The sequence below is a fragment of the Littorina saxatilis genome, linkage group LG17 (genome assembly GCF_037325665.1).
Source record: "Littorina saxatilis isolate snail1 linkage group LG17, US_GU_Lsax_2.0, whole genome shotgun sequence".
Lineage (NCBI taxonomy): Eukaryota > Metazoa > Mollusca > Gastropoda > Littorinimorpha > Littorinidae > Littorina > Littorina saxatilis.
The window spans coordinates 64,949,891-64,967,694 of NC_090261.1; the positions used below are offsets into that span (position 1 = coordinate 64,949,891).

Below are 17,804 nucleotides of genomic sequence, written 5' to 3' on the forward strand. Positions count from 1 at the left end.
GCACGTCATGCTTGTTGGTTTAAATAAAAAATCTTTCAATAACATTTTTTTTTTAAGAGAAACAGGCTATCCATTGAATGTGATAGTACTGAACACCTAGACACTCCATCAATTTAATAATAATAAAAACTCTTTCTGGGGAGGTTGTTTTCACAAGTGTAAGCTTTGCATTACAGGACACATACGAGGGAGCAAACTCACAAAGAGAACACACGTTGGACAATTAAGGGGGGGGGGGGGAGGGGGTGGTTGTGGCTCGGTGGTCTGTCAATTTTCACACACAAAAACTTTTTTTTTTAAAACAACTGTGATGTACGACTCAAAAATGACTATTAAGTAAAGGAAAAATATATACATAGAGCTTTGTGCAACTGGAACAGAAACAGCAGATTGAAACAAGAAATTGCATGTTAACTTGTCTCAATAGTTTTGCAAATACTTGTTATAAAGCTCTACAGTACAAACTTTGCAAGAGAAAGCAAACATCTCTTACCTGCCACAGCAGAAGGCCTCCCTCATCCTCCCCGCTCAGATAGCGACCTTGAACCAGGCATGACGTGGACGCCGACTTCAGCCTCAGCAGCTGGCCAGGGAAGGGTGTGTCCGAGTCTAAAGAGTCGAACAGCCCTGACTGCAGCAGGTCTTCCAAAGTCTCATGCTCTTCAAGCCCGACTCTGGCGTGCTCCAGTCGCTGCAAGGTCTCTTCTGGCAGGACCAGTTCTCCCGGGGACAGGCTGCCGTCTCTGCTGTCCGTTGGGCGACGCTTGGGACTAGCTCCACGAATCTGCCGTGAATCTTGGTGAGTGGGCGAGCCCATGTCAGTGCTGTAGTTTGACTTGGTGGGGGAGGCAGTACCCCCCTGCCTGGCCAAGATGTCAGCCAAGATTTCCTCTCCTGGACTGAGTGACCGGTCTTTGGATTCAGTGTCGGTGTTGGGACGAAACAACTTGATGGCCGTGGTGATGGCCGCGACCTCCAGTTCACCTGATGACAGCAGCAAGCTCTCAGACTCCATGTCTGGGGACTGCACCTGGACGCGGGAATCCTGTGATCTCCCTCCTGCCTGCCGGGGCGATTGAAACACTCCTGCCTGCCTGTGTGAGTCAGACAGTCCTGCCTGCCTGGGCGAGTCAGGCACTCCTGCCTGCCTGTGTGAGTCAGACATTCCTGCCTGCCTGGGCGAGTCAGACACTCCTGCCTGCCTGTGTGAGTCAGACACTCCCGCCTGCCTGTGTGAGTCAGACACTCCTGTCTGCCTGGGTGAGTCTGACACTCCTGACAGCGACGGGGAGCCGCTGCTGCCGTAGATGGATGCTGTGCTTGTGAAGGACTCTGAGATGGAACTCGGTTGGCCTGCTTGTCGATGATGGCGTCCACTCTGACTCAACATGGCCACACCTCGACTGCGGTCACCTGCACTCATAACCTGTCCACAAGACTGATCAAAACTGTTTCCCAACAACTCAGCTGGAAGCTGCTCAGAGTTCAAAGCCAGCCTGGGATCTGTGCTGTATAATGGCTGACCTCCAGTCTGCAATGTTCCTCTTTCACCTGACACCAGCTGCTCAGAGTTCAAAGCCAGCCTGGGATCTGTGCTGTATAATGGCTGACCTCCAGTCTGCAATGTTCCTCTTTCACCTGACACCAGCCAAGAATGAGAGATTCCACCTGGTTGGCGGGGATGCTGGGAGATGACCAAGCCTTGGCCGCTCTTGGTGGGGTGAAAATGTCCTTCCCTCCAGTCGACAGCTAAGGCACTTTGACCATAGGCAGTCTCCTCTCTGTCCGAGTTGACGAACCTTCTCACACCAGATGCCTGGCTGGAAGATAGAGTGAGGTCTGCGTCGCTGGGAACTCTGGCCACCTGCATGATGAGTCTGGCCTGGGCCATCAGGCTTTCCTCAAGGTCACTGCGGTCAAGGGCTGCAGCAAGGTCAGAAACATCGTCCACAGACTTCGTTCTCCGTCCCAGCATGCCCTTCCTGCGTCTCGGTGAACGCCGATGTGCAGCAAAAGCTGAGGTTGGCCAAGACTGTTCCACTGACAGGACGGCGTCCACAACTCTCTCGGGGAAGCGGCCACGCAGTCGGGACAGTTCAGGGGTCTGCAGTGAAGTAGAACGCTGCACGTTTCCTGGACGAGACATTTCAGCCCGCCCGAATAGAATGGATTGAGAAGAGGAAGGTGCATGACGCCAACCTTGTTCTGCAGCAGATTTACTACCTGTGTCATGCCTGGGGGTGGAGGAGGGGTAAACACTGCTAGTTTGCGGAGGAGAATCTGCTGGGGCCTGGCTGCTGTAACTCAGCCCAAGACCCGACATTGCGTACTGTCCATTAGTCGCGTTCCTTACAGCGTGAGGAGACATGGCGTACTGTCCATTAGTGGCGTTTCTTACAGCGTGAGGAGACATGACGTGTGTGGAAACTTCACTTCTCAAACTCTTTGGAGAAGTGTGATCATACACTTCATCATACAGACCACTGAGCTCCTCCTGTGTTTCCCGGCGCCAGGGGTCGCACCACTGGTCGTCGTGGATGTTGCCAGAGTCCTCCAGAGATCTCTTGCTCTGCTTCTTCCCTCCCTTGCTTCGCGGAGACATTGGTAAGCGCAACGCATTGACCTCGTCTCTTTCCGTGAAGAAGACTTCTTGAGGGCCCCGCTGGAAAGGCTGGGCGTACATGTGAAGGTCTGACATGTGGCTGTCCAGTTTAGAGTCAGTGAAGGGCAGGCGTGAGTTGCGGGGCGACACTGATGTGGATTCTGTCTCCGTGAAGTCAGAGCTGATGGCAGAGTCGCTGAGGGAGCGCACACGTCGCTGCAGGGTTGCAATCTTTCTTTCCACCTGAAAAAGGTGACACACTGCGTCAGTTCAAGCCTTCACAAATAAACATTGATTTTGTGGAGTTATTGTTCTTGGTTTTGTAAACCATTAAAAGCAAATTCAGTTTCCTTCCTTTGTGTATACAACTTTATAAGTTTTTTTTTGTTGGGTTATTTTTTTTTCGTAGTGACTTTTATTATTTTTCAAACCTTTTTTCCGATTATTTTTTTTTTTAAAGAAATAATGGAAAGGACAGCCAAAATACAATCAAACGGGCAGTAAAGACAATTCCCAACTGTATCAGTTCTTAATGAGATGCTTGCACTGAAATTCATAAAGAACTGACACATCTACACTTTGTTAACATTTGTGAAAAATAAATATTTCTTTAAGCAAAATATCAAATCTGACGTAAGGTTAGACTGATATTTTATTTTATTTTAAACAGGAATTAGCCTATCAAAGATTTTCCTCCCACAGCATTTAAGATGGTAGGTTGACCATGACTATGAACGACAGAACTCACGAAAATGACTAAAAGATCACAGATCACTACTGCACATCAAAACCCACCTGCTCTTTTAGAAGTTCTCGCACGGCTTCCATCTCATCAGCAGTACCCAGCAGCTGTCTTCCCACGGCCGCAGCCATCACGTTCAGAACACTGGTCCGTGCCTCCGTCTGTTGTCTGCCAACACCAACACCGCCATCTCCGGCACCACCAGACTCAGAGGGCAGCATGGAGAGCATCGGTCTGGAAGCCTCTGACGCTGAAGTCATCACGCCGTTTGTAGCAGTGCGAGGTGTGGGGGACTGCTGTGGTGTTCGGTACTCTGACGCCTCTGAGCTCCCGCTGCCGCTCTGTAGCGTGGTATCTGGACTGTAGAATGACTCTTCTGTGGACATGTTTGATGAGCTGTCTGTGCAAAGAGAATTCCTGCCGTCTCCCGGTACGTGACCGCTGGAGTAGGCTGAGTCTGACAACACTGAGGAGTTGTGAGAGCGAGGACTGGTTGGAGTCATGGTGTGAGACAGTGGCGTGGACACAAGGCTGGGTCTCCCATCAGCCATGGCTTCAGGCATTGAGTCTGATCCGAAATCTACAGAACCACAGCTAGGCCTTGACACATTCTGAGAGTGGATGTCTTCTGGCAGATAACTCCCTGTAATGTTACTGTTTGAAAATTCACGGGAAGAGTCAAATCTATCCTGGCCGCTCCCCACGCTGTAAAAGGAGTCATTTGCAGAAACATCATGGCGATCCTCGCTCCCAGCTACGTCCATGGGACCAACATCCTGGCCTGAGATGACTACAGTCTCTTCAAACAACACTCTGGGCTCCTCACCATCCTCAGTTTCCTTGCTGCCCCGTCGCTTGACTTCAGCCAAGAGAGCTTCTGCAGCTTCTTCAGACTCAAGCCGGCTTCTCTTGCGAGGTGATTCTACAGGAGTAGCAATGCCAGTCTCTTCCCTGTAGGAGTCCACCCAGGTGTATGGCTCCTCCTGCCAGGACATGGAAGAGTAGATCAGCAAGCCGTCATGACAGTAGGGATAGAGAAGTGGTCCGTCAGAGCCGTGCTGCACGGGGGGCTCTGGCAGTCTCTGCACGCTCTCTAGGGGTATCTCCCCCACTGAAGGACGACTCCCTCGCCTTGGACCATCAGCACCTCTGTTGGCTGGGACGTTTCTGCTCTCTCCGTCCATTGGGTGAGCACCAGGCACAGGCTGGGGTCGCTCTTCTCCAGTTCTCTGGGCAGGGTATCGGTTGTCTCTGTGTTCTTGGGTGTCACACATGGCAACTGTGCTTCCCAGCGTCCCCCCTGGTGCTGACGATTTGAAAGATGGTGCAGTTCTTGTGGGGCTTTTCTCGTGAGCAAGATCTCTCCGGTCCTCACTCACTCTTGGGCTGGCCTGCCGGTGAGATGTGATTCTAGCTGTTGCAACATCGGAGACTGGTTTTCCCTGACTGGCTGTCCCTGTGGCCAGTGCTGACGGACCAGTGTTCCCAGTGTTCAGGTTTGATGACTTCCCAGCAGTGAGGTCCTCATTTTGTTGTGCTTGTGCATCATGATCCCCAGTCCTTTGAGACACGTCTTGTGCTGATGGGACTTGAGCTTGCTGTCCAGAAGATACTCCTCCTCGAAAACCTGTTGTTTCTGTGGCCAAGGCAGATGGTATTTTGCCTTGAGTATGCTCTACTTCCCTTCTAGAGGAATCCGCAGCATCTGTGTCAATCTGTCCGCTTTGTCTCTGCAGCAACGCTTGGCGACCTTGTAGAGGAGCAGCATCTGTGTCAATCTGTCCGCTTTGTCTCTGCAGCAACGCTTGGCGACCTTGTAGAGGAGCAGCATCTGTGTCAATCTGTCCGCTTTGTCTCTGCAGCAACGCTTGGCGACCTTGTAGAGGAGCTGCTTGCTGCTTAGGGGAGACTACTGTCCGCGCTGTGGACATTGCAGGTGACTGCTCACGTCCCTCGCTGGCACTGTCCATCTCGATCCACTGGCTGGATCCTACAGTTACTCTGTCTGTTCCCTGGTCGCTCTGGTCAGGGGTTTGGTTTAACGCTGATTCAGCATTCAGCCAGGTGTCCGATGGAACAAATACCCCATTTTCTTCTTCATCTCTTCCATCCCACAGCACTTCATGGCTTGGTGACAACCTCTCATTTTGACTCTGCTGAAAGAACCCTGCCCTCGTGTCTTCACTCTGAGCGACTCCGCGTCTTGATACTGCAGCATTTTGTCCATGGTCACCTGCGCGGTCTTCCCGCCAGTCTGCTCGACCATCTTGTCTCATCGTTTCATTTTGGTCTCCCTCCTCGCTCCTGTTACCTCCATGAGAATCTCCCTTCCTCGTTCTGTCATGCTGAGGTCCTCTATCCCCCATTGCATGCTGAGAGTCAGAAGGAAGAGATTCTGAAGTAGACCTGCCATCAGCAGGTGTGTAAGACGTGCCGACCGGCTGGCCATGTACGTGAGTGATGTAGACTTGCCTTGTCTGCCCCGCTGACCCAGAACTACCCGTGTCTACAGCTCTCTGTGTGGCCCTCACACTGACCGGGATGACTACAGTGCCATCTGCAAGAATCTGAGGGGACGGTTCACGATAACCACCAGCGACACAGTGTTGTGTTTTGTACGTCTCTGCATGACTGAGGAGACCTCCATCTGAACGTCCTCCCACTGGTGGAGGGTTATCTGCCAGAATCTGCTCTACCTGGAGCTGAGACACGGCAAAGGATGAAGGGGACACAGGTCCATGTTCACGAGACCGAAGAGAATCATCTGCCTCAAACGTTGATGCGTGTCCATCAACCCTACTCATGTCGAAGTTTGCCTGTTCTGGCAGGTCCTGGTGCATGGCTACGGTCTGATGGAGCTGGGTGTTCACCGTTCCAGGCCTGCTCCTTCGGAAAGAGTTGCTAATGTTCTCATTTCGCGCTTCAACTCGCCTTGGAGTCACTGCAGTGGCTGGAACTCTGTCAGTCCTGGCTTCACTGGCTCTGGCTCTTGCCTTGCCGCTTGCTGAGCTGTCCGTTCCGTCTTCATCATGGGAGGTGACTCCCTCTGACGTCGACGCCTCCGTGATGCCAGAGTCAGCGGGAGCATCGCTGTCCCAGGCATGGTCGCTATGGTGACAACCACGTCTCCAAGACGACGAGCGAGGGCCAGGAGATGAGGAATCGCTGTGGCGGCAATCGCCCGACCATGAGTCTCTCCTCTCCTCGTCAGCTAGAAACCCTGAGTCCTCGGCGCTCCTGTGGTCCCCAGCATATGCAGAGTAACCTGCGCCTGGCTTCTGGTGCTTAGTTGTGTGACTTTTAGTCGTGCTCGTCCTTTGGTCAGTCACCGACACGGTTCTGCTTGGACTCGAAGAGGGAGATCCATGTGGGGTGGAGCTGCGTTTGCCGCTGTGTCCTTTCGAAAGCGGTGCCAACGCTTTGATTTCAGTCACCAGTACAGGCTCAAGAGATGAAGATTCTGAGGTTACTGCGTGTACAGCGAGGGAATCAGTAGAACCTATTCTCAGACCGGAGTTAGAGTCTTCATCTGTCAGATGGCGTTCCACGGAACTCTCCCTACTGACGTTCTCTCCTTCAATGTCCTGTTCTGTGTCCAGCATGCGGGCTCCGGCAAACCTGTGTTCCACGAAGAGAACGTCGCCATTGCCCCCCCTTTCCCTACCGTCAAAGATGACTCTATCCTTGGTGATGGACTCAAAGCGGTCTTCGCGCTGCAGGGTGGTGGTCTCGGTCAGGTTGATGTTGATGGTGTCCGGCGCCGTGCTGGTGGTGATCTCTTCCACCACGCGGCCCTCGCTGTCCCATAGGGCGTAGGTCTTGTACTCCGTCTTGGCCACGTTGTACAGCACATTGGTCTCGTCCTGGTTGATGGTGACTTCAAACTTGAGGTTCCCGTCCCTGTCCCGCTTGGTGGAGTGAGTCTTCTTGTGCATGGAGCTCTTCAGCAGGGCTGGATCACCCGGAGGGCCTTGTCCCGTGACTGTCGCTGTGGCATTGTGGTCTTCTTCATCCTCGGACATGTGATGGTCCACTTCATCGTCCAACCCGTACTTGGAATGCAGGCCTTTCAGCTTTTCTTGCCGCTGACGCTTTTCTGGAGAAACTTCTGTGTCATCTTTAGCCTTTCGCCTTCTCCCTTGTGGGTCCAAGGTTCCACTGTCAGAAGCTGATCCCACTGCTTGCAGATCCTCTTGGCTGTGCCACGTGTCTGTGGGACTGATGGACAACTTCCACGAACGTCCAGATTTGGCTTTGATGCCGCTCTCTTCCTGAACGTTCTGAGTGCCGCACATGACTTGGTACATTCCCTCCGGCACTTGGAAGTTGGGGTCTCCTGTGCTGAGAACAGAGATAGGAGACTTGCCCATCATCCTCGGGCTTGCCACAGTCTTTGTACCCTCTGTAACAGACAGGCCGCCATCCACCGAGTCAACCGAGGTCACTGATGACTCTCTCTGATGCCTGTCTCGGCTTTCTCCCGGGGTTCGCTCTCTGCTGCCAGAACCATCTCGCTGGCGAGCTACCTCCGACTCAAAGTAGGACACCAGGTTCGGTACTGTGCTACGACTTTCGTCTGCCATGGTGTCCTGTTCTCCGTTTTCACTGGTCTGAGTAGGACCCGCTCCGGTCAGTGTTTGAGCTGTGTCAAGGTCAGCAGTAAGCTGCTGAATGGATGACCTCAGGTCAGATATTTGGGAGGTAGATGTGTCATTCTGCTGACTGGACTGAGTCAAGGAATCGTCAGAGAAGATGCTGTCATTGTCCGAAGTGACATACTCCTCTGAGCTGTGACCTCGCCGCTTCTTCACCACAGTGTCTGAGCTCTTGTTGGCAGGGCGACGACGGCGGCGTGACCCTGAACCTGGCCGGGAGGACGACCTTGAGTTGGCACCTGAAGATCAAACACACAATGCAAAGCTCATGCATTCAGATTCCCAATTTTCCAAGAAAAAGACAGGTGAACAGTGAGTCTACAAATACGAATTTTTAATGTGTGATTTTACAGCAAAGTTAGTTGTGTGCAATAATACTCCACTGCTCAAAATCGGATCATCACAAGTTAGTGCGTGCACGTGTGATATCATGCGTGTGTCTCGGTAAGCCTTGGAGAGAGTGAAAGACAACATGTTATCCATCTGGAGAAGAAAAAAAAGAATAAATGACACTAGCACGTTTGTTTCACTGTATGAAAAGACTTTTTTATTTGGTGGTCTGGTCTTCAGCCACCGCAGTTGCTCTTGAAAGAATACAAGCGTGTGCCTGTATTCCTCCTCCGGTTCTTACTGATTCAAATGCACTCACCTGATGCCAAAGAATCATCGGAGAAATGCTCGACATTGTCAGAGTCAGACTCCTTCACATGACGTGCGTGTTGCCGTCGTTTGCCCCGTCGACCGTTGCCACTGTTGCTACCGTTGTTGATGCCGTTGTTGCCTGCCTGGGCTGCTGCTGCTGCCCTGTACAAGACAACCACAACACAACTAGTCAGTGACTAAACAGATTTTCACAACCTAAAAGAAACATTGTGATACGCGTAAGTTACATCGAACATGGTGTGGTATTCGCGTCCATGTCGTATAAAGGGAAGAAAACAATGCCGGAAATTAGGAGCAACACTCACCACAAGAACAGAAAATAGCTGCACAGCATCAAAGAACAGACAAGGACTGACAATTTCACAACTGATACGCAGTAAAGACAACCATGAACATACAACACATTCAAATACCAGTGCATTCCTACATTCGTGAACTTAGTGACCAAACAGACACACTGTGATTTGTTGCTAATACCACTGCTTATCTCTGACCCTGTAAAAGAACAAAACAAATGTTCCTGTCTCGCAAGTGTTCTGGAGTGGTTTTTACTTTTCGTCATCCACACATGTTATCATGCTTCGTTCTCTGTACCATAATCTCAGGCTATCGTTCTCTGTACCATAATCTCAGGCTATCGTTCTCTGTTCCATAATCTCAGGCTATCGTTCTCCGTACCATAATCTCAGGCTATCGTTCTCTGTACATAATCTCAGGCTATCGTTCTCTGTACCATAATCTCAGACTATCGTTCTCTACCACTCAGTACCATTTCACAGCAACAGCGGCGATTAGTCAGGTGCAGAGCCCTAAATCACATTCCTGATCTCAGAGTTCGATGAGGGACTGTTTATTGCCCGGTTATGTCCTGGGAGCATAGTGTCGGGCCACTTCACACAACTCAGCAATGCCCCCCCCCCCCCCCCCCCCCCACCCTCTTCTCGCTTTTGTCGCTGTTTAAACGTCACCACTATGATCGGGACTATGTTACAGCTACATGACTAAAAGTGTTAAGGGTCACGATGTCAGTTCAATATATCATGAGGGAGAAGGTTCTGTGACACAAACACTGCATTGTTGAGAATTTAAAAAGATCGACGTCTCTCTCTGTCTCTCTCTGTCTCTCTCTCTCTGTCTCTCTCTCTCTCTCTCTCTCTCTCTCTCTCTCTTTCTCTCTCTCTCTCTTTCTCTCTCTCTCGCTCTCTCTAATGACAGTAGAATAGCAAATTTCTAAATTATTTCCTAAAGAACTAAAAAAACATACATCTCATTTTTTGTCTATCTTATATGCAATAAGCTTGCACACAAGATAGCATGTTTGAGTAAAACAATCATCTGCCCCAGTTTAAACAGATACTTTCTGATATAGCCGACTGTTCCAGTGGGTGTGCCCAGAAAGTCCGATGGTTCGGTGTAAAACGCAGAATATCTCCCATTTGAGAGAGAGAGAGAGAGAGAGAGAGAGAGAGAGAGAGAGAGAGAGAGAGAGAGAGGGAGAGAGGGAGAGAGAGAAAGAGAGAGGGAGAGAGAGAAAGATAGAGAGAGAGAGAGACAGACAGACAGACAGACAGACAGACAGACAGACAGATACACACACAGTGAAAGACAGAGAGCAAGAGATAGTGAGTAAGAGAGAGAGAGAGACATAGACACACACACACACACACACACACACACACACACACTCACATACACACACACACTCACTCACACACACACACGCGCGCGCGCACGAAAGACAGAGAGCAAGTGATAGTGAGTGAGAGAGAGAGAGAAAGAGAGAGAGAGAAAGAGAGAGAGAGAGAGAGAGAGTAATACGCAGAGGCCATAAAAGGTCGTTGTTTTCGCCACTTGACTGTATCAACATCAAAACACAATGACCTCCTCGAACAATCGATACACTGTCAGTGTTCATACAGAAATGGACAAAACCAACACCTGCACACGTGCCTCTGTGTCCCGAACAAACCCGCACTGTAACTCACAAAAACCAACAATGAACTGGCTATTCTGAAAAGGTTTTTAGCAAGCTCAATAACCAAAATCACCACAAAGGCAGGGACATTAAAAAACGAAAATAAAACCAGAACCCTCTTCTAGAGTACAGAAGTAATTGCAGCCTATAGGCCTATATATATATATTGCAGCCCCAAAATACTTGAATGATGAACAAAATAATATTGTCCGCAGAGCCGACGGTGCATGCCGCCTAACATGGTTCACCAAAGGTCTTAGCACATTGCGGGCTGGGCCGCTATTGCGCGGGTCCGCTATTGCGCGGTGACTATTTGTCATTCAACCAATCTCTCACAGTGTAACAGAAATACCCAAAGCCAAGAGACGCAGCCTAGAGAATACTGTGCTGACAATCATTCAAACGTGTTCCAAGTCGGTTTCATGGAAAAGACTATGTATATTATTAAACAACAAAAGAAAATAAAGAGGTGTCACAGAAAGGGGGAAAGAACCATTTCTTATTCCACAAAATTACTTTTGCAATCCCAACATTCAAAGCATCGAGCTCAGAAATACCACCTTATAAATCTCAGGTGGTCATAATATAATACCAACAAATAAACTGACAAACAAAATGTTGACATTGCATTTATTCCAATCCTGAAATCATCTTTCGTCTTCTCAAAGAAAAAAAACCTAACTAAAGTAAGTTGGAATGACAAAAATAATGCATGAGTAAATGCCAGTCACTTTTCACATTTTCCAAAGACCTGGACAAAAGAAACCAAGAACACCCGTTCTCTACCTCATTATGAAAAACAAGTCGCGTAAGGCGAAATTACTACATTTAGTCAAGCTGTGGAACTCACAGAATGAAACTGAACGTAGTCCGCCGCTAGTGCAAAAGGCAGTGAAAGTGACGAGCCTGTTTGGCGCGGTAGCGGTTGCGCTGTGCTTCGAATCGATAGCACGCTTTACTGTACCTCTCTTCGTTTTAACTTTCTGAGCGTGTTTTTAATCCAAACATATCGTATCTATATGTTTTTGGAATCAGGAACCGACAAGGAATAAGATGAAATAGTTTTTAAAACGATTTCGGAAATTTAATTTTAATCATAATTTTTATATTTTTAATTTTCAGAGCTTGTTTTTAATCCGAATATAACATATTTATATGTTTTTGGAATCAGAACATGATGAAGAATAAAATAAAAGTAATTTTGGATCGTTTTATAAAAAAATAATTTTAATTACAATTTTCAGATTTTTAATGACCAAAGTCATTAATTAATTTTTAAGCCTCCATGCTGAAATGCAATACCGAAGTCCGGCCTTCGTCGAAGATTGCTTGGCCAAAATTTCAATCAATTTGATTGAAAATTGAGGGTGTGACAGTGCCGCCTCAACTTTTACAAAAAGCCGGATATGACGTCATAAAATACATTTATCGAAAAAATGAAAAAAACATCTGGGGATATCATACCCAGGAACTCTCATGTAAAATTTCATAAAGATCGGTCCAGTAGTTTACTCTGAATCGCTCTACACACACACACGCACAGACAGACAGACAGACAGACACACACACACACACATACACCACGACCCTCGTCTCGATTCCCCATCAAAACACCAAACATATTACATCAAAAAAATAACTTGGAATAACAAAAATAATGCATGAGTAAATGCCAGTCACTTTTTGCATTTTCCAAAGACCTGGACAAAAGAAAACCAAGAACACCTGTTCTCTAACTCATTATGAAAAAAAACACCCACCATATTACATAAAAAAACAACTTAATTCTTAAACAAAAACAAATAAAACCTTAAATTTAGCTTTAACAATAAAGCAACCAACACAAAGAGCTTGCTAATAAAACAATTTCATCTTATTCCTTGTCGGTTCTTGATTCCAAAAACATATATTATGATATGTTTGGATTAAAAACACGCTCAGAAAGTTTAAACGAAGAGAGGTACAGAAAAGCGTGCTATGCAGCAAACCACTACCGCGCTAAACAGGCTCGTTAATTTCACTGCCTTTTGCACGAGCGGCGGACTACGGTCATTGTGAAAAAATGCAGTACGTTCAGTTTCATTCTGTGAGTTCCACAGCTTCATTAAATGTAGTAGTTTCGCCTTACACGACTTGTTTTTTTTTCTGTAAGAGAGAGAGAGAGAGAGAGAGAGAGAGAGAGAGAGAGAGAGAGAGGATTTGTCCTTCGCGGAGGCTATGCAGTGCCTTGGCATTGCACTTCTACTTAATTGTTATTGTTCTTCAATACCTTACTCTCTCCAATGAGAAAGTGCAAGTACAACAGAAAGTGGATTTTCCAAGAAATCAGTAACACCCCCACGGAACGGCGTGGTCAGCTGCACCCAGCGCGTGGTTGGCACATGAACGGTGGGTTTCTCCAGACTATGCTTGGAAACTTATGTTTTTTTGGTGCACTTTGTATTGAATATTCTCATTTTCGAGACTTCCATTCACATGGGCATGTGCTTGTTACATGAATAAGTTGCGTATCAATAGAGTAATTACAAAATGTATGGTTGAGTGTCATGAAATGAACACTGTCACTACATTTAAACTCGGAATTTTGTCATTACTGGCAACAGAAGTTGAGACAGACTGGCTTGTTTAAGTACTCGAATGTGCCATTTTATGTATCCCTAATAGCTGATTAAGTTTACAAGGGTTAGTGTTGTGTAGATTTTACACAGTTCGTAAATCAAATCTGAAGTCTAGGTTTTTGCTGGCTGCACGCCGCGTGCAGACCCGGCTGTAGTACACTCCTGGGGGGGGGGGGGGGGGGGGGGGTTCACGGTAGGCCCCGTCACATTGGCAACTATTCCGCTTCTTCTTAGGTCGCGCAATAGCGGACCCGCGTAATAGCCGCGCAATAACGGACCCGCGCAATAGCGGGCCGACCCCGCAGAGTCGTCATTTTGCTGTGGGTAAAACCCATGCTGGTGGCAACCAGTGCATTGTGCAGCATAACGAGTAACTGATTAACTAGTAGTTTCCCGTTTTGCACGGCATACAAGTGAAGTAAAATGAACTAATAACATGAGCAGTAAGTACATTTTTTTGTAAACCTTATAACTATTAATAACAAATGAATCTGTTTTACTATTTTCCAAGGATTTTTTTCTGGACAAAAAGTCTCTGAAGGAAAAAAGCTCAAGCAATGCTCATCCAAGTCCACAGAGAATACCGCCGATACAAGGTATTGTTCTGGCACCAGTCATGGCTTGGCAAATATTGTGTCACATCAGGCCACTCCTTGTATAGATCGATGGCACGCACGTCTTGCTTAAGATTAGATGGAGCGAGAATTAAACGCGTAAATACAGGTAGGGACTGCATGAGCACAGGCGGAGATTGAGCAAAGGTGAAAGCCTTCACAGGGCGAAGAGAAAGGTGAAAGCCTTCACAGGGCGAAGAGAAAGCTCCGTGAGCTACAAGGGTTGAGTTCAACCGGTAATTTCCGGTGTTTTGGTGGTAGAACTCTCTAAATACAGACCAGCCTGCCAGAATTAGCGGACACATTTCATTTGACAGATGTTTCTTTCCAGATAAACGTAATGACTGAGTGTTTCTACTTAGTTTCAAAGCTTTTACTTGCCAACTGACCATTTCTTACCGGAGATAGACAGGTTGAGTAGTTGTTTGGAAATACCGGTCAGGAGAATGGTTGGCACGGTCGGTGGAGCTAGGAAGGAATTTGATCCGTTATTTCGGACTCCATTCATACACTGTAAGCCTTCTGAACAAGATCGAACTTCTTCTCCATTGTTCTGCGCTCAAGCCATCATGCCTAATACATCTTAATACGCATTGTATAATTATACAATTAGATGAGAGAGAGAGAGAGAGAGAGAGAGAGAGAGAGAGAGAGAGAGAGAGACACACACACACACACACACAGAGGCAGAGAGACAAAAACAGACATACAGACAGAGAGAAAGAGAGTCACACACACACACACACACACACACACACACACAGACAGACAGACAGACAGACAGACAGACAGACGGGCGCAGTGGTAAGACGTCGGCCTCCTAATCGGGAGGTCGTGAGTTCGAATCCCGGTCGCTGCCGCCTGGTGGGTTAAGAGTGGAGATTTTTCCGATCTCCCAGGTCAACTTATGTGCAGACCTGTTAGTGACTTAACCCCCTTCGTGTGTACACGCAAGCACAAGACCAAGTGCGCACGGAAAAGATCCTGTAATCCATGTCGGAGTTCGGTGGGTTATGGAAACACGAAAATACCTAGCATGCCTACTCAACGAAAGCGGAGTGAGCTGACTAACTCTCAGAGTATAGTGTGGGGAACCCAAATGGGCAAACGAGCTCACACGTAACCAGAAAAATTCTGGAACGCTGAAGAAGAAGAAGACAGACAGCCCACAGACAGACACACGGAGACAGGGACAGGGAGTCTGTTTTGTTTGGCGCATTCGCTTCCAATCAACAAAGCACCAAGTGGCACCTTCAAATGGACACAGCTAGATTTCGGTTGAAGAAAAGGCAAAGTAGAAAATAACACCCCTGAAAAGAAAAGTAGAAAATGATTATCTTATTTACACCTTGTACACGCAACAGCACTTACGCAAACTTGTGAGGTGAGTTACAAGCTTGTGTCGCCTGATCAGTCGATGTCATTTAGTTCTCATAATATATCGATCAATGCAGCACGCATCGACCGCTCTCTTTGCAGCGCTAACTTGCTGCCTGGCGCGATGGAATATGTCCCGGTGCCAGGTCAGCAAAAGGCCCGTCAATAATCTCTTCTGCCACAGGTGTTCTGTGGGGGACGATAGGTACACAGATCGATTCGTTAATTACTTCCACAAGCAGTTGTGAAATTGCCGCCGAGTATTTCCACAGACATTTACCGCAGACAGTATCAGTTCTGCCTGAAATAGTCTGCCCAAACCATTAACTGGTCAATGGACTTGAATGGTTCGGCAAAGACGATGTTTTAGTCTGATCAGTACCAATGAAGAACACGATCAGCTCGATTTAGACTTACCCCTTTCCTCTTCACCCCCCCCCCCCCACACACACACACACAGAGATGTACGGAGTTCAGCGTAATAACCAGTGGACAATAACACCTAGCTGGTTCTTGCGTCCTCTTAATCTCCTATTTTTTGTTCATCTCTTCAGCCGAGTTGAAGAGTAGACTACCTGTAATCCCTCCTTGTTGAACACACGAGACAGAGAGGAATGCAGGGGTACGAACATAACTGCTGACCTCCTAGCGTTGATCGGCCTTCTTGATCTGTATCAATTTCAAGCTAGGTCCAAGGTATTGTTTTTGCAACGAGTAATCACTCGTGCCGTTCATGTGTGACGGGGTCGCTTAGAACACACCCTTTCACAATCTGCCCCACACGCCTGCAATCACGTCCTGTAAACTGGGCCCACAAATCATCTCACAGCGCTGCTTCGATCAATAACTGCCAAATGAACTCTCCTTGAAGTTTGAGAGTATTCAAAACTAATAAAAGGCTAGCCTGGCTGAAGTCTAACCGAGGTAAAAACTCTCTCTCTCTCTCTCTCTCTCTCTCTCTCTCTCTCTCTCTCTCTCTCTCTCTCTCTCTCTCTCTCTCTCTCTCTCTCTCTCTCTCTCTCTCTCTCTCTGTATAATGTGTTTTTACTTTAGTTATCTGTTAAAATGTAAAATTTTAGTTCTTCTATTTTCTATTTTTTATCTTGTATTTCTTTCATTTTTGTAGTTAGTCCTTCTTTAGGGCGAGGGTTGGATGTAAAAAAGCAGACCACTGCTTAATCTACTACCCTCGTTAAATAAAGAATTGTCATTGTCATTGTCATTGTCATTGTCTCTCTGCGTTGCATCAAACTAAATTGAGAATCTTTACTTGGGTACTGTAATACTTTATCACTTCTATTGACTTGACGCCTTGTCAGGGTTGTGCATGGTACCTTATAAAGGACATATCATACCTGTCAAACGTGATACCGGATCTTCATGATTTTCCATACAAAAGGATTTATTCATAATTAAAACTGATTGTGTTATAATTAGTTATTTTATACGGTTTGACTTGTTGTTCTTGCGGCTGTTGTTGGTTTTGTTTTTGTTGTTTTATTTTGCCTCGTTATAGGCGAGGGCTAAAATAGCAGCAATTGCTTATATAATTACCCTCGTAAATAATAACTGTATCATATGTTATTTGCGCGTAAACGCATGCCTTTCATGAATAACAAAAGGAAACATAAACCATGAGATTAGCACATCAAACGTATTGCACCATCTTTTCTAGTCATTAACTCATCGGGAAATGTCACCCAAAAACGACACCATCAACATCAATAACAGCCATTAGTTGACCCCTTTTCGCTTCGTAAACCCACAAAAGAACAACTTACCTCTACTGCACCCAGCGTAAATCAGCCACAACCAAACTGCACTCAAACTCGATCAACGAAGTTCCAATGCAACAACAGAATGACCTCCGGTATGGCAAAACACAAAATCAGTGGATAGACAGCAAACCTAAACGTCTCTCAGTTGTCCTCCAGGTACTGGAGAGTGCAAGAAAGGTATTGAGTCGGGAGGCGGTTTGATGGAACACAAAACAGGAGCCCAAACCTCTGTCCCCTTTTGAAAGGCAAGCGACGGCCGAGCCCCGTCCCACAACAAGACCGCCAGACTTTTCTGGCCGCCGTCACTGTGGCATGAGGCCAAGTTTTAGAGCCGTGAATTAATCCACACCCCGGGTAGACTCGTACCTACCCCGGGTAGAGTCGTATACACTGTGTACACGCTGTACTGCTACCTTTCCTGCACGCAACCTTTGGCACTAATACCCCGCTTCTGTTTCTGCACGACATTAGATTGAACCCCGAGTGGTTGTGTTTTTAATCACAGTGAATTAATGTTGATTTGAAGACCTTCCCTTTTAACGCATGTTATTACTGGGAAAACCTTGAGGTGTAATTAATCCTATATTTGCCAAACTCAACAGGACATATTGTTTGGTTATCTACCAGGAATGCATACCCCAACAAACAAAATTATTAATAATATTTTGTTGATAGCAAAAATGTGTATTAGTAAGTTTAGATATGGTAGGCCTATTGATTTAAATGTGATGTTTAGAGATGGTAGGCCTATTGATTTAAATGTCATGTTTAGAGATGGTA

The 17,804-nt window shown here is 47.1% G+C and overlaps 1 protein-coding gene across 1 annotated transcript in view; it reads right to left on the minus strand.

The window, feature by feature from the left end:
• Positions 1-17,804, minus strand: part of LOC138953368 (uncharacterized) — a 186,672-nt gene that overhangs the window by 19,532 nt on the left and 149,336 nt on the right. The window contains exons 29-31 of the mRNA XM_070325167.1: positions 8,649-8,803; positions 3,398-8,238; positions 494-2,845 (exon numbers count right to left, since the gene is read on the minus strand). Of these exons, the coding sequence (XP_070181268.1) occupies positions 494-2,845; positions 3,398-8,238; positions 8,649-8,803 (7,348 nt within the window). The remainder of the gene's footprint in view (positions 1-493; positions 2,846-3,397; positions 8,239-8,648; positions 8,804-17,804) is intronic.